The sequence below is a fragment of the Rhipicephalus microplus genome, unplaced genomic scaffold, assembly GCF_043290135.1.
Source record: "Rhipicephalus microplus isolate Deutch F79 unplaced genomic scaffold, USDA_Rmic scaffold_160, whole genome shotgun sequence".
NCBI classification, from domain to species: Eukaryota; Metazoa; Arthropoda; class Arachnida; order Ixodida; family Ixodidae; genus Rhipicephalus; species Rhipicephalus microplus.
In genome coordinates, this window is record NW_027464731.1 from 149404 (window position 1) to 164073 (window position 14670).

Consider the following 14670-nt stretch of genomic DNA (forward strand, 5'->3'; position numbering starts at 1 on the left):
TCCGAGAAATCTAGCATGTCCGCAATTTCAGGCATTCGGGAAATTGGACGTCGACTGTATTTAGTTTGACCTGCGTCTGTACATCTTTATTTTATTGGATCTCGGAAATACGACAAATGCACTTCCCCGTTGTCGGTCACTGTTCTCGCCTTCAAAGCCTCTCCTTGTGACGCTTGTACAGGCGGCACGGGACATGCCCTGGCGTGCATCCAACACGCTGCTGATGCGCTACCGGCGACTGTACGAGACCCTGCGCACCAAAGAGCCCACAGTGGCTGGCGTGGAGCGCTCCCTGGCGGTACCCGTGGCTCCCATGACTGCGGTGCGATGTGCCCGTCTGACAGGAATGGACAAGCGCATGGACCTGTACCGGCGCATCAGACGCCTCCTCAACACAGATGTCATGAAGCGTGCCGCCCTTTCGCTGGTCAAGGTAGCCACGGCCACTTCTTTTGCCTGTTTGGAATGACGGAGACAGAATATAGTTGCCGCTGCATGAAAGAGCTCTCTCTGATCATTTGTGTCAAGCACTGCTCGCAAGTGCTCTTTTCTTTAGAGCTGTTTGCCGTGATTCCACTTTTGCGCAAAACTGTGCTAAGCTGCGCGAAATTGAGTTTACTGTGTCATTCTGATTATATCAATATAGATTGTGCTGTACTGCACCGGAGTCTTGGGTTTGATGAGTCGGCTATCACTGTTTATCGCACCGCCAGCGCATCAAAAATGCAGCTTGACCTTGAGGCCACCAGTGTCACTACCAATGATCGAGCATTACTCCCGATTGAGCCACGCCACCACGCACAGTGCAGACACAGCTTTAGTTGTGCCAGTCGATTGACTGAAGCTACATCAATACTTACAGTTAAACCTAGAGATAACGAAACTGATGCATTCCCCCCCAAAATTTCTTAAACACAAATTTTCGTTATATACAGTTTCAGTGTGAAATTTCGAAAAAAAAGATGCACAAATAAAGTGAAAATGGAAGGCAGGTCTTTTATTTATTTGGCTATCAAGAACTGAATTATTATTGTGATAGAAATTATATAGACTCTCTCGGCGAATTTTCACTGTCATGTTTCATATAGAGTCCAAATCGATAGCATCCCCCTGCGCATCGCAAGTTGTACCCATGGGTAAAAGCGTGCGAGTGGGGGCCCAAAGTGGATGCTGATATTTCGAGGAGCACCGTGCACTGCTTCTGCTCCTGGGGGTCCTTGTCTTCGTGTTGTGAGGGGCACCGCCAAAGCGCGTGCTCTAAATCGAATTTTCCCCCGCAGTTGCTTGGGTATAGATCGTACTTGAAAGCGGGATTCGGATAAGAAATAGTTGTAGCATTCTAAGAGACATTACTCTGGCTAAACAGGTGGGGGGATTGAATAACTGCGTATTCTTGAGGAGTTCGTTGTATGGATGCTCACTATAGGCAGGTTTAAATGTACGTGTTGTCAGTTGAGTGTTGGTTATGTGGTGTTCACTGGATTTGACTGCATCATTCATTAGGTGCAGGACAAGCTCTGCAGGCGTAGGGTTTGACTGGCTCCATACGCAATTGTTGCATGTGCCCATGTGAAACAGCTGAGTTTTCTTGGCAGAACTGGAACGAGAATGTGAGCCGGGAGACGTGCATGAGGCTGTACCGCAAGATGCTGCAGTTTCAGCAGGGCACTCGCCCACCGAAAAACTCTCAGATGCAAGGCCGTTCCCTGACCAAGGTCATTGCCAAGTACGCGCAGCCCCTGCATCAACCCATGCTGCCCAGCCTGGCTGCCTGCGAGCACCAGGAGTGGCAAGCTGTGGCCAATGGTATGCATTACCTTCTACAGCACTCGTGTGACATTGGAGCATACGTGATGTTTCCAGCTTAGCATTGGTCACCTAAGGAGGTCGTTGTTTAGAAAGCACCGACTCTAAATTTCGAAGGCGAGATGAGTGAGATGAATTTATGTGGAGACATACATATCTATCAGATATCACAGGCAAGTATAGCCAACTTTCGACAACTTTCTGTAGCAGCACAGCCAAGGCTACGAAGCCCAAGCGCATCTTTTCTCGCTACGCTTCTGCTCGTAGTCCATGAACACTTACTTTGGTATGCTGGGTAGCATAATGGAAAATATAAAAAGAAGAGATGTGAATATTACAAGATTGTTCGAATTATTATTACAAAGCATCACCCGTGTAGGTTTTTTGTTCTTTGCTGTTTCTAGTTTTCTTGTTTTTTGGTGCCGTTTCACTTTTCCCTGCCCCAGTAAACAACATATGGCATTGCTCGGTTGCAGCAAGTTCACATCGAACCTTATGAACGAGCATCAGTGCGTGTTCATTAGCTATTAGGTGATCTGTATTCATCGAGCAGGGAGAAACGTAGACAGTAGTACGTCATAAAATATTTTGTTTCCCGCACATGCACTCACCAAAAATTTGTGTGCTATTGATATCATCAGCGAAAGTTGTACTCGGATCGCTATAGCCGCCATAAAAGTGACACTGGCGACCTGCCAGTCTTCAACAACACCAGCTGCTTGGAAGAAAAATTGCACTTGGAAACTGTACGTTAAACCAATGACCCTATTCCTAAATTGCTTTGCATACGTGGTCAGTGTTTCAGCTGGCTAATACTGTTGATACGATAACACTGAAGATTGTGTACCGTAACATCGCTCCCGACTATGTCTACGGAGGTACCGTATTTACTCGCCTAATCCTCGCACTTTTTTTGCCGAAAAATCGATGCTAAGTTGGGGGGTGCGAGAGTTACATGGGGAGAACTTTTCACGAGAACTTACCGAGCGAAAAAAAAAAAAAAAAAACGAAGTGGCCGCAAACCGGGATTCTCACACCAGCAACTAATAGCAAGCTTTGAGAAGTACTAATTAAGAGTTACCTCAACAATAAAAGCAGAGGTTCAACACAAGGCAAGATTTATTTGAGACACAAAAAGTGCAAGCGAATAGTCGAGAATTAGAATACCATACGCAAAGCTTGTGGGCGTTGCAGATGTAATGGTAGCGTTCGTCACTCAACAGGAGCCCTTGAAAGGTAGGCAAGGTTCCATTTGGCGTTGCATAAGTGGTTGCCAGACTGGAAGGGTGGTTGTTGCCAAATTGCCGCTGATTGTGGCAGAAAATTTTTTTCCTGTAGTTGTGGCTTCTTCGCAAGAGTTCGGTGCTATCCGCGGTGCACTTCTTGGCTGAAAATTGCGGCTCGTCGGCTGGGTCCCATTTACAGGTACGCGCAAGTCGCGCTTAGTTCACTCCATCTGCTTCGATAAAGAAGCCTTCCAGGCGTACATAGCTGTAGCATATCCGACGTACTCCGATTAACCAGCCTTGGAACGCTTATTCATCACATGTATATACGAGTCCGAACGATGTGTCTTGTGCTGACACAGCTAGGGGAAGCATAGCGTCCCCTGTCGTAGCGCGCGGTCGACGCGACACGATCAGCTGAGAGAGAGAAAAAAAATAAAAGTAAGGGGAAGGGGGGCAGCGCAACCCCTCCTGCGACTCTAATCAGTTTTCCCCGTAATCCCTAATACTGAGACGCGATATCTTAATCGCACAGCTGCGCACACAGCAAGAGAACGCGCCTCGACTTCTGTAATGGGAGGTTCATTCCGTTAATTAAAACGGCCTCTTAATTGCGCAGCAGCGCCGCGCTCGACTTCTGCTAGGCTCGGTCCATTCCGTTAATTAAAACGGCCAGCGTCGCTCATGCACTCGCGAAATTCACCGCGGATAGCACCAAACTCTTACGGAAAAGCCACAACTACAAAAAAAAATTTTCTGCCAAATTTAGCGGCAGTCTGACAACAACCACCTCAAAGTCTGGCAACAAACTTATGCAACGCCAAATGGAACCTTGCTAAAAGGTAAGCGTAGGACGTCAGTATTGGGCTCATGGCTATTTAACAGAATCGTCCGCAGTTTCCTTCTGACGAAATAAAGTTTACCATCAATCCCAGTTTTAGGCCCACGGCAGGCCTAACGCATCTTGGTGGCGTTCAGCTGCCGTAACCAGTAGCGATCACAAAACTCATAGACTCCGAAGGGCCTACCGGCAGCCCTGTTGCCATCGTTTAGTGCCGTTGTTATCCATCACTTGCAACTTGAAGCAGCCGTGTAGCTTCAGTATCACACCATAACGTGCCAAGATTACCGACACAGCATACAAAACACGCCGCAACGCGCACTGGCCGCTTCGGCTTGGCTTAGATTGGATTGAATTTGCGTGCAATAGTATGCTTGATGCTTAAGAGATGGCGCCAAATGGCATGCGCTATCATGATTAGTGGCTGGAACGAGCAGACGACATTATTGCGGCAGTTTTCGGGGGTGCGATAATTACTCGAAAAAAAAAAAAAGAAATCGTATTTTTCTTGGGCGATGTGGGGGGTGCGAGAATTATGCGAGTGCAAGGATTACGCGAGTAAATACGGTAGTCGTTACTAGTGCTATGCCTGGGTAACAGACGCGTTAATGTATATTACCCTGTTGACTGTGAAAAAAAAAAAACGGCGTTCTTTGCCGAGTAAAAATTGCATTCCAATTTGAATTCGCTAACATCAGACGCCCACTTATGACCAATCGGTGTCATGACTGCTGCTTCCCGTCGCTGCCTTTGCGTCCCTTAAAAAAATATTATGAGCTTCTCCAGCATGTTCTTGCGTCTCTTAAAGAAGGAAAACAATGATGCTGACCAAGTATGCACTGCAATTTAGGAAATGATGTCTTGGCTTTGCGTTGTTCCAATCGCCCAGAATCTGCTCAGCCATACCTTTCTTTTTCTGAAATAAATCGCAACGCTCCAAAGATTCGTGCTTTATGCCTTTAAAAATGAACATTTTATTTATTTCCTCCCCATAAAACTTAAGATTTTTTTATAGTGGTCGTGCAAAAAAGTGCATGTTGGATGCGCTTGCGAAACTGAAACCGAAATTGCATGAAAACGGACTACTTGGCATAATAACACATGTGCAGAAGCTTCACCCACGTAGCTTTGGCTGTGCTGCCCCTGAAAGTTGTCCCCGAGTGTAGTTGCGCATGCTTTTCAGGCCTGGTTATATCTAGAAAAATGGGTCTGTAATTTCTGCGTCGTCGCACAATAAAACTGCACGTGAATACACTGCGGAAGTGACTAGCTGCGACTAGTTGAACTTACTGCATCACAGGAAAGGTAGCTTTACAATTATCATAGGGGTCTGTATAAAAAAAAAATTTTTAGAACTCTTTATTTTCGAATTCACACGCTATTGATGATTCGCCTCTCTACTTTTGACGCATCTTAGGTCATCGTTTTAGCCAGAGCATCAGTCGCTGAATTTTTTTCTTTGTTTCATTTCTCAAGCTTTTCACGGCACTTGAACGCTCAGTTACTAACATTTCTTGCTGTGTGAACACTGGGTGTTTGAGAAGCTCGAAAGTGTGTTAACTGTTATTTTTCAAGGTTTTGAATGTTTAAAGAGAGTGTAATTGGAGACTTACATTTTTTTTTCTTCAGTCATCCCCAGTAAGGTAATGAAAGATTTATAACTATTGTTTTTCAAAAGCTAGAACCATAAAAAACTGCTTAACATACATAGAATCCAGGGACACTTAATACAGCAAGATCTGTGCTGCCACTTCAATAAGAATCAGATCCTTATATGTTTTCATTAATTATTAACTTTCAGAAATTTAAGGGTACAATGTACATAAAAGCTTAACTTATATTTGGTATCAGTGCAACAAAATCTGTGCATGAAAAGTTCGAGTCGGTATAGGTCCCATTGAATTAATAGTGTGTGCTCCACACGCTCCTTGAGAGAACTAGTTAACAGAGAAATCTTGTGCAAGGACTTGGCGATACCAAAAACACTTATTTCATGAATGGCATTTGCTATTGGTTTGGTTGGCTCTTTTTATGTTCACCATGTAAGTAACTTGCTACGAGAGGCGCTCGGGTTATGCAGTGCAACTTTTTTGGGACCTTAGTGTAAATTCTTTATCATTTAGAAGAGACTTGGCCTACATGCACTCACAGAACACAGCATGAAATTTAGATATGGTACTTAGACCTTGATTTTCTCCTCTAATAGTAGACTTATTGATGGTAAGGTTGACATTAGAGTTCCCAGAGAACACTTGATTAATCTAAACCAATTCATTGTTTCACTTTGGTTTGGGGGGGTAAAAAGGGATCTGCTTGCACAAAGTAGGGTGACCTGTAAATTATTGTGAGAGCCCTTCAGTCTGTAGGGGATGCTACATATAAAAACAGGCTGACGATGATTACGCTTGGTGCGCTCAACGTTTGGTGTGCGTGGCTTTTGCCTTCCTCCTCAGTGCTGCACGACCTCCACGGCTTGTCGAGACCACCTCCGAACCCAGAAGTTGAGGAAGTGGGCACCGTGCCCATCTTTGAAAAGTTCTTCTCTAAGGAGGTGCTTGGCGTGCCAGATGCATTCGAGACCAAAGAAGGCTGCCTCGTGCTTCCGCTGCTGCTGCCCAACGAGGTATGGTTAGGCCGCGTTGTTTTGCTTGAAACGATGGCTAGAGAAATAGAAATTCCTTGCAGCTCAAAAATAATGAAATAAAATCGGGAAAGTTATAATATGGCTTCATTACTTTATTATAGTGTAAATTAGTTCTCGAGCTTGCGGTGCGAAGAAAAGTGCATAAAAAAGGGGAATTGTCATTTGTCATTCAAGTGTATTTTGATACATATTGAATGCATATGAAGTTTCATATGTACTTTCGTACACATGGCATTCATATGTGTTAAACGCAGATTTCATGCAAATTATATGAATGGTTATTCATATGGACTTCTCAATAAGAAAACTCACATGGTTGGTCTTGTGACCACGGGTGGAACAGCTGCGCCACGGTGCGCCAAACTTGCTTACCTGTGCCTTCTTGCGCCGAGCCTCCCCTGCTGTGTCAAACTTGCCTACCAGCACCTTACTGCACCGCAGCACCAGAATTTAGCCGCAAAGTATGAAAGCCATCAAGCACCGTGCCCGGAAACGTGGCTGAAACGTGGTATTTTCAGTTTGATCGTAATGGCTATAGTTTCGGTTTCGTGAACACTGTGATCGCTCCAGGCGCAGCTGTGGACTTTAATCACATGGGCATGGTTGTGATCGCTATGCGTGCACGATCCTGGCAGGCATCAGCGGGAGAGGCTCGTGGACCCTTGTGCATGCTGGGATCTCAACGCAAGCACACTGCGAGGAGAGCATCACTCCCTGGCAGGGCTGTGTTTTCTTACACGAGCATTTTTATAGAGTTATGCGATATCAGATCTAGAAGAGTTGGCTGCCAGCCTTACAATTTGTTGCTGTCCCATTCATTGCTTCGCCATTCCAGTGAAGCTGTCTTTCTTTCATAACTTTACGGCAGTGTTTGGAAAAGAAATAAACGTTGGAAGTAACGGTGCTGGAAAAATTAAGGCTGGTGTCAGTTTCCGGGAACAACTTAAGGCTGCTCTGCAGACCGTACTTTTTTATTTTTCAAGATATCTGGATGAAACTTTCAGGGCATATTGGCTACACTAAAACTAGAGGAACTGAATAGTTGCATGCAGCTGTGTTCTTTAGTTCCAGAGTTATGGATGTCTAACTGGGTTGTTCACCTGGGTACTTGAGGAAGAGTATCGAGAAAGCTCAGGACATAGTAGAAAGCTAAAATTCATTGTGGTCGTTTTTTGATAGATATCCCAGGATACTACAAAGCCGTTCCTTTTTTAATTTTCTCTCCAATAAATATTCATGCGACCTTGAATTCAGTGTAGCTAGTAATTACCAGGTTCATCAAAACTGAAATGTTATAAATTAACGACACCAATTTTCAGACAAAGAAGCCGCTTGTACTCTGGAAAAGTCATTCAAAAACAGGATAAAAAAAAGCACACAAATTTGATGAGCGGTCTTTGAGTTTCAGCTTTCCTCAGCATCACAACTAGCAAAAAAATTCATTCTGAGAAAACGGGCCTAGAAAGTTTGAAACTTGCATTTTCTTCAGAAAGCTTCAACAGAATAGCTAGAAGTATTTGGATGCACTCTTTTCTTCTTTCGCCTCGTCTACATCTTTTGGTGTCGTTGGTAATTTATTTTTAGGCATAAAGCGTCGAAGTGCTGGGTCCGGCAATCTCGGAAACACTCGGTGTCATGCTCAATACAGTCGCCCACCGATTTTTCGGGCCAGGGGGGGACCGAAAAAAAGTCCAAAAAATCTAACAGTCCAAGAAATTGGTTTTTGTCAAACATATGAACGTTATTCCATCAGGCAGGCTTAAAAATGTCCATGGTTCGCCCGTATTTGTGCCAAGGTGACATCGTCACCGTAAATGCTCGACAAAAGCGTCATCGCGGTGGCGATCTCCGCTGCCGACAGCAGCGGGCGATCATCGTCGTCATCCTCTGAACCGCTCTCCGACTGCGGTACAACCCGGCAGAGAATTTCTTTGTCTGTGGGCTCTGCACAAGAAATAGTCATCGTCCCGATGAACGAAGTCTTCATACAGGGAGTTTTACAATAACGTTTGCGGGTGTTGCGGGTATAGCGGACGCATTATGAGCTTTAGAATAGTGTTTGCTTCCCCTAGGGAAAAATTTAGGAACTTTCGCTTCGACCGTAAACTCAAATGCACGGAAGCTACAGACATCATTTTGAGGACCTCGCGGGTTGTTATCCCTGCACGCTATTTCGGATTTTCTGCGGGCGGGCCGCAAATGGCGACTCTCGTTACGACAAATGCACAGTGGCAGCGACCGCACCGCAAGGGCTCGCGACGCGCTATTTTAAAGCTCCCTAATGTCATTGTGGCAGGCACATTCACTTCGCCACTGCGTAGCTCCGCTTCCTCCCTGTGCGGTGCGATGACAACAGTGCTGACCACAATGGGTGAACGAAGACGAAAAAATGTCCCGTGTTGGTTTTCTAAAGCAGACACGGCTTCCGAAACTTGAAATATGACATTTGCTTACCAATCTTGGGGGCAGAAAAGCCATTTTAAAATTAAGCCACTAAGCTTAGTCAAGCCGGCGAAAAACCCAACATGGCGGCGTCCATACAGATTCGTAGTGCAGCCCGAAACAAGCGATTTAGTCCGAAAAATCGGGCGTAAAAATGCATTAACCCTTGGGGAACCCTGATGGTGCACATTTGAAGTACGAAATATCTAAAAAGTCCGAATTTTTGAAGTCCGAAAAATTGGTCGGCGACTGTAGCACTGATTCGGAGCACGTACTAAGTCCCGCAATTTCTGAAGCACTCAGTGAGATCGGGGCTTCAGCCTTACTCAATGTGTAGTATTCTTGACTGGGGACTGCTGAAAGCACTGTTCCGCCGCTGCAAGCATCCACGCAGTGGGCAGTCGCAGCAGAATAGTGGCATCGCGACGTTGTACAAACCGCATAGTGTGCCTCCGTGCAAAGGACCTCTGCACCATCTTTGGCATCGTTACCGGCATCGCATGCAACAACTAAGACGAAGAACACAGAACTAGTGGAAAAAGAAATTGATATGAGTGCAAGAGGCAAAGAGCGACGAAGAAGACGCCGGCCGAGGCAAATAACAACGGGGCGAGCGAGCGTCATCGGAGGAAGCGACCACCCCCACTGCTGCGCAGCTACCAATGACGGGCGTGCTTTCTCTCGCAAGATATGAATGCGCTGCTCTAGCCAATTAGCGCACCTCATTGCTTCATGGGAAAATGCCAATACCGTCTCAACCATGCTGACCACGCCATTCTGCAAGACTGCAAACGAAAAAGAATTCGCACTCAAAACAACACCAAAACGTTGCCATGCCCTGTATATATATGTGTGTCACAGAAAAGCAACGAAAAAATTCAGTAAAGTACTTTCTGGCGCGCGGAAGCGGACGTGCAACCTTTTGCTCCTGAGCGCACGGCATTAGTTACTGAGCCATGAAGGCACATGTCCCTCAACCCTTACACCACTTATCATTGCGGTGCCGATCTTGTGGGAAACAGCGTATTTTCAGTGTCATCGGCAAAATGGCAGAAAGGGCACACTCGGCGCCCTGCTCATTGCGACGCGGGAGCACACGCTCATTTTCCATGCGTAAGTTGCCCATCTGGGAGGAGGGGTGGGTGGGAGGTAGATGTTTGTGTGTGCGCAAGCTCATCTCGCTGCAGAGGAAAATCGCACACCTTGGACTTTCACCAGGACGATTGTGTTGTAGTTATCGGGTGCACAAAGGTCACTTCGCTCGCTGCACAGTGCCCATTTGTGAAAACATAGAGCTTTTCAGACACAGCGAAGTAATAACTGTGACACTTTTTATGTCGAACTCATCTGTACTTATGAATATGTGCATCATTTCTGCGTGAGCAGGGCACTGCACGTTTTGATCTGCTTACCATTCTTCGAGCGACATTTTAGTTTGTTGCTATAGTAAAACCCCGTTTATTCGGACTTCACGAGACCGGAGAGAATGTCCGAATTAACTGAAGGTACGAATTATCGCGAGTACGAACAAAATACTTCAAAAATGTCTCCTACACCATCAAGCTTCTATTTCTTAAAAAAAGTTTGTGATCGCGGTTTGCTTCACGGACGCAATGTGCGACGAAGTCACAATTTTGCAAAGTTCTTGCAGGTGGCTTAGTCCGCACACAGTGTTCGAGGAAAACATGCATATGTCTTCCAAAACGGCCAACGCATGCGCCGCCTCCGTCTTTGTGTGGCGTGGACGCGCGTCTGCATCACTTGCGTCCTCGTCAGCTGGTTCCCTTTCGCCGTCCAAGACTTCGGCGACGATATCGCTGTCTTTCACTGTGCCAGCTACGGCAACATCGCTGTCAATTGCGAAATAATCGCCAAGGAGCACATCAGCTGGCATGATGCTCACATAGCGGCTGTCTTGCTCCTCGCCGGTTTCTTCATCAGCCACCACACCCGGATCAGCAGCGCCGTGCACGAAATCGCTATGCCTAAAGCAGTTTGCGACTACTGTAGGTGGTGTGTTGTTCCACAGGTATGTCAGCATGTGGATTGTGCTTAGCATGCTTACTTCGTACTGCTTGCTTGACTCCATGCAGAGCAACATCCGCTCGAGTACCTGCCATCAATAGCGGCTTTTCATGAACTGTATGATTCCCTGGTCCCATCGGTGGCAGGGAAGCCGTTGTGTTCGGAGGCAGGAATAGCAGTTCAATGCTTTCGAGGCCGGACACCTTCGTGTGCACACTGCAGCTGTCTAGCTTGAACAACACCTTCCGAGACTTGGCCACAGAGTGGCGGTCGAGCTGACGCAGCCAAGCTTGAAAAAGTTCGGCAGTCATCCAAGCCTTTCTGTTGAACCGGTAGTCGACAAGCAGCTGCCTAATATTCTTAAAACATCTTGGCTTCGCGGGCTTCCCGATCAACAACAGCGGCAGCTGCTCTGTGCCGGTCATGCTAGCAGCCAGAAGAACTGTCACGTGCTCTTTACTTCATTTTCCACCGATGCACGAGTCCCTCTTAAACACGATTGTCTTGTCAAGCGGAGCCTTATAAAACAGCGCTGTCTCATAAGCGTTGAGAATGTTGCTCGGCTCGTACGTAGAAAGGCGCGCGGATAGTGCAGATCACCAATCCTGCACAACACTTTTGTCAACTGCACCTCTTTCACCACACACGTTGCGGAACACCAGCCCATGTCGCTTCTTGGAGCTGTCGAACCATCCTTCCGACGCACTGAAGGAGTCAATGTTTATGGTCACCACGCACTTCCTTGCTTGTGCACAGATGAGGGGGCCAGGCTGCAAAAGGCCAAACACGCATCGCGCGAAATGGCAATCCAGCGCAACATCGCTTTTTCTAGTTTGGGACGCGCTGCCGTTCGAAGCCTTTTCCTTTGGTCGCCAAACATGTCCCCGTCATACGCTTGCATAATCTGCTCTTTGTTCTTCATGTAAGTGCTCAGCGTGCTTTTCTTCACATTGAACTTTTCCATCACTTCTTTTCGAGATGCTCCCGCTTGCAACGCCTTTAATATTTTCACCTTTGCAGCCAAATCTTTTGCTTTGTACTTAGCACTTTTCGCTGCAGGAGTTAGGGCGGTTGGGGCTGCAGGAGACGGAGGGGAAGCCATTCTGGCGTTGCTCGCGCAGTGGTCACGCGCGCGTGCTCGAAGTAGACAACACAAACACACACACAAAAAAAAAGAATGCACTGTGATAAAAATGAAATAAAAACCGGCGAACTTGTCAAAAAACAACAAACAGTAAGACTGTAGATCGCACTGATCACTTACAGATAAATAATTTAAGAGGGCAGACTGGTCATTGGGACTGAAAAGTAACAAAAAAATTCATTTTTCTATATAGGCACATTTGGTTTCTGCTAGTATTTTTTCTATCTATCTGCAAATTTTCACACACCAGGAAGTGGTAATTTTTTTGTAATGTCATTCTAACTGTCCAGATTCTTGGTGCTGTTAACATGCAGAACCTGCAAAAAAATGGGGAACAGACTTTGAGGCTTCTATATAATTTGCCGGCACCTGTGTTAGAAGCTCTGCTATGATTTCATGAGCCCCTTTATGAAGATTGCAAACATGCACACCATGATTGTTGCTTTTTGAAGAAGCTGTGTGTTTTCAATTCTTTCCATGTTTCTCAGAGAAGTAAATTTACGGCTGTTCAATTTTGAGGCCTCAATATCTCTGCAGCTAGGGCAGATATAACTATAATTCTTCTTGCAACCGAAACCTCTATGTGTGTAGAATGCAAGTACGGGAGCATAATTTATAGCACGAGTCTTTTTAATTAATTACTCATCAAAATTGTAATATAATTTCAACTGCTTTTGAAGATGGATATAGTTTATTTTGTTGTAAACTAACCAAGAAAGGCCTAAAAACAAAAAAGTCTTGCATGCTTTGCATTTTAGCACTATTGAAAAGTATAAGGTTGCTTTGTTGCATGTACTCGTCAACTACGAGGCATTGTTGCTAAATCTTCATATGTTCACCCAACGGAAATGTGAGTGGTGGTGGTAGTGGTTAGAGGAGGAAGAAGGCACCTAATTTCTGCAGCTTGATAGGGAGCACGACGCAGTGCCTGCGGGGAATGGAGGAAAAGCGGATAGAACTGATGACTCGTGAATAGTTTAAGCGAATCGATAAATGTTCTGACTGAGCTTATAAATGTTTGCAGACATTCCTATCAAAGTAATGCAGGCATGTGCAGAATTGCAGTGCACAAAAATTTGGACAGCTGCCCGCTGTTGGTGCAATGACTGAGGTACGTAAGAGTGGCCTTCCCTTCTCCGATACTCGCATTAATCCTCCTCACTCCCCTTCCCCTTGTCCACTGTATACATGCTACGCTATGATATCCTTTCCCCCTACTCAACGTCGGTTACATTGCACACACCAATGCCATAGAGTTTCATACAATAGTATTATTGTATGAAACACTATGCCACATTGCTATCACAGCTGAGAAAAAATTGGCTGCGTATCTGCATCGCATTTTCAGCACAGCGTAGGAAACGCTAGGGTCTTTAGGATTGCATATTTATGCACTTTCTAGTAAAGGAACACACAACCTTGTAGTTACTTATTGATGTTGCGCGTCAGATATGCGTAACATTTGCTTTTTGATCAAGAATGCTCCCCGTTCAAGATGTCTGGGCGTTGCCGGGTGGCTGAATAGTGTGGCAGACCAACGCCTCCTCTAAAAGATGCCTGCCGCATTAGAAGAAAAACGGCTGCGACATTCTTTCCCTCCTTTATTTTAAAATGTTCTTGGTCGCTAGCGTCACTTATGGGGGACTATGCAACAACGCAACACTTTGCATAGCCTCCGAAATAGCGGTGTACAGTTGCAGGTCTCGAACAACTCTCAACTGACGCGCCCCTTTGGGCCGCAGATGAGAAACGCTTAGCTGGTACCTGGCCTCCGCGATCGACTGCCGGCGGCGCGCCGTTGCTCCGACCGTCCCATTTGGCGCAGAGGCAATGGGAGCGGTGTAATTTTGCTAACTCCGACACATGCCGCGAGGCGGCGCCGTTAGCCTAAGGCAAGTTTGGAAAAAACAGGTTTAGCTGGTTCAACTGTCGCAAGGCCCAGTTTCAGCGAGGTAGTGGTGGGGCTGGGAGGGGACAAAGCAGCCGGCGTCACAGGTGCGAGTAGCCCCCAGGTGCAGGACGCTCCAGCTGAAAAGTCACAGCATGTGATAATCGCTGGGGACTCGAATTTAAATCGATGCACAGAAGCCATCAAAGAGAGGGTAAGAGGTGACAAGAGGGTTGCAGTAGGGGCGTTCCCAGGACGCAAGCTTGAAGCAGTCATGAGGCAAGCGAGCGCAAAACTCAAAACGACAGCTGATAGACAAAACCTCGTGATAATTTCAGGCGGTTTAAACGATGTCTTAAATGAAGATACAGCAGGACTAGCAGCCACACTGGCGAAAGGCGTCGATGACATGCGCACCACTTCCTCTAAGGTACAGGTAGTGATATGCACGATACCAGAGGTACCGGTGCGTGATAGCAACCTGCAAAGAGCGGTTGTCAACGCAAACCAAGAGATATGGCGGATGAGTCAAGAGAAAGGCTTTGAGGTGGTGGAAATAAACAGAGAGGTGCATAGGTGGGGTGGTTTTCAACGAGACAGAATTCACTTCGATGGGCGGCTAGGTCATGAGGTGGGTTGGCGACTTGCAGGACA

At 46.2% G+C, this 14670-nt stretch overlaps 1 protein-coding gene across 11 annotated transcripts in view; it reads left to right on the forward strand.

Annotated features, from left to right (window-relative positions):
• The window catches only part of LOC119167809 (uncharacterized), a 64784-nt gene that overhangs the window by 18493 nt on the left and 31621 nt on the right, over positions 1 to 14670 (forward strand). For all 11 annotated transcript variants that reach the window (XR_012890151.1, XR_012890152.1, XR_012890153.1 and 8 more), the window contains 3 exons: positions 182 to 433; positions 1596 to 1806; positions 6327 to 6496. Coding sequence is in view for 6 of the 11 variants with exons in the window: in XM_075885468.1 (XP_075741583.1) it covers positions 182 to 433; positions 1596 to 1806; positions 6327 to 6496 (633 nt within the window). In the remaining 5 variants the exon portion in view is untranslated. The remainder of the gene's footprint in view (positions 1 to 181; positions 434 to 1595; positions 1807 to 6326; positions 6497 to 14670) is intronic.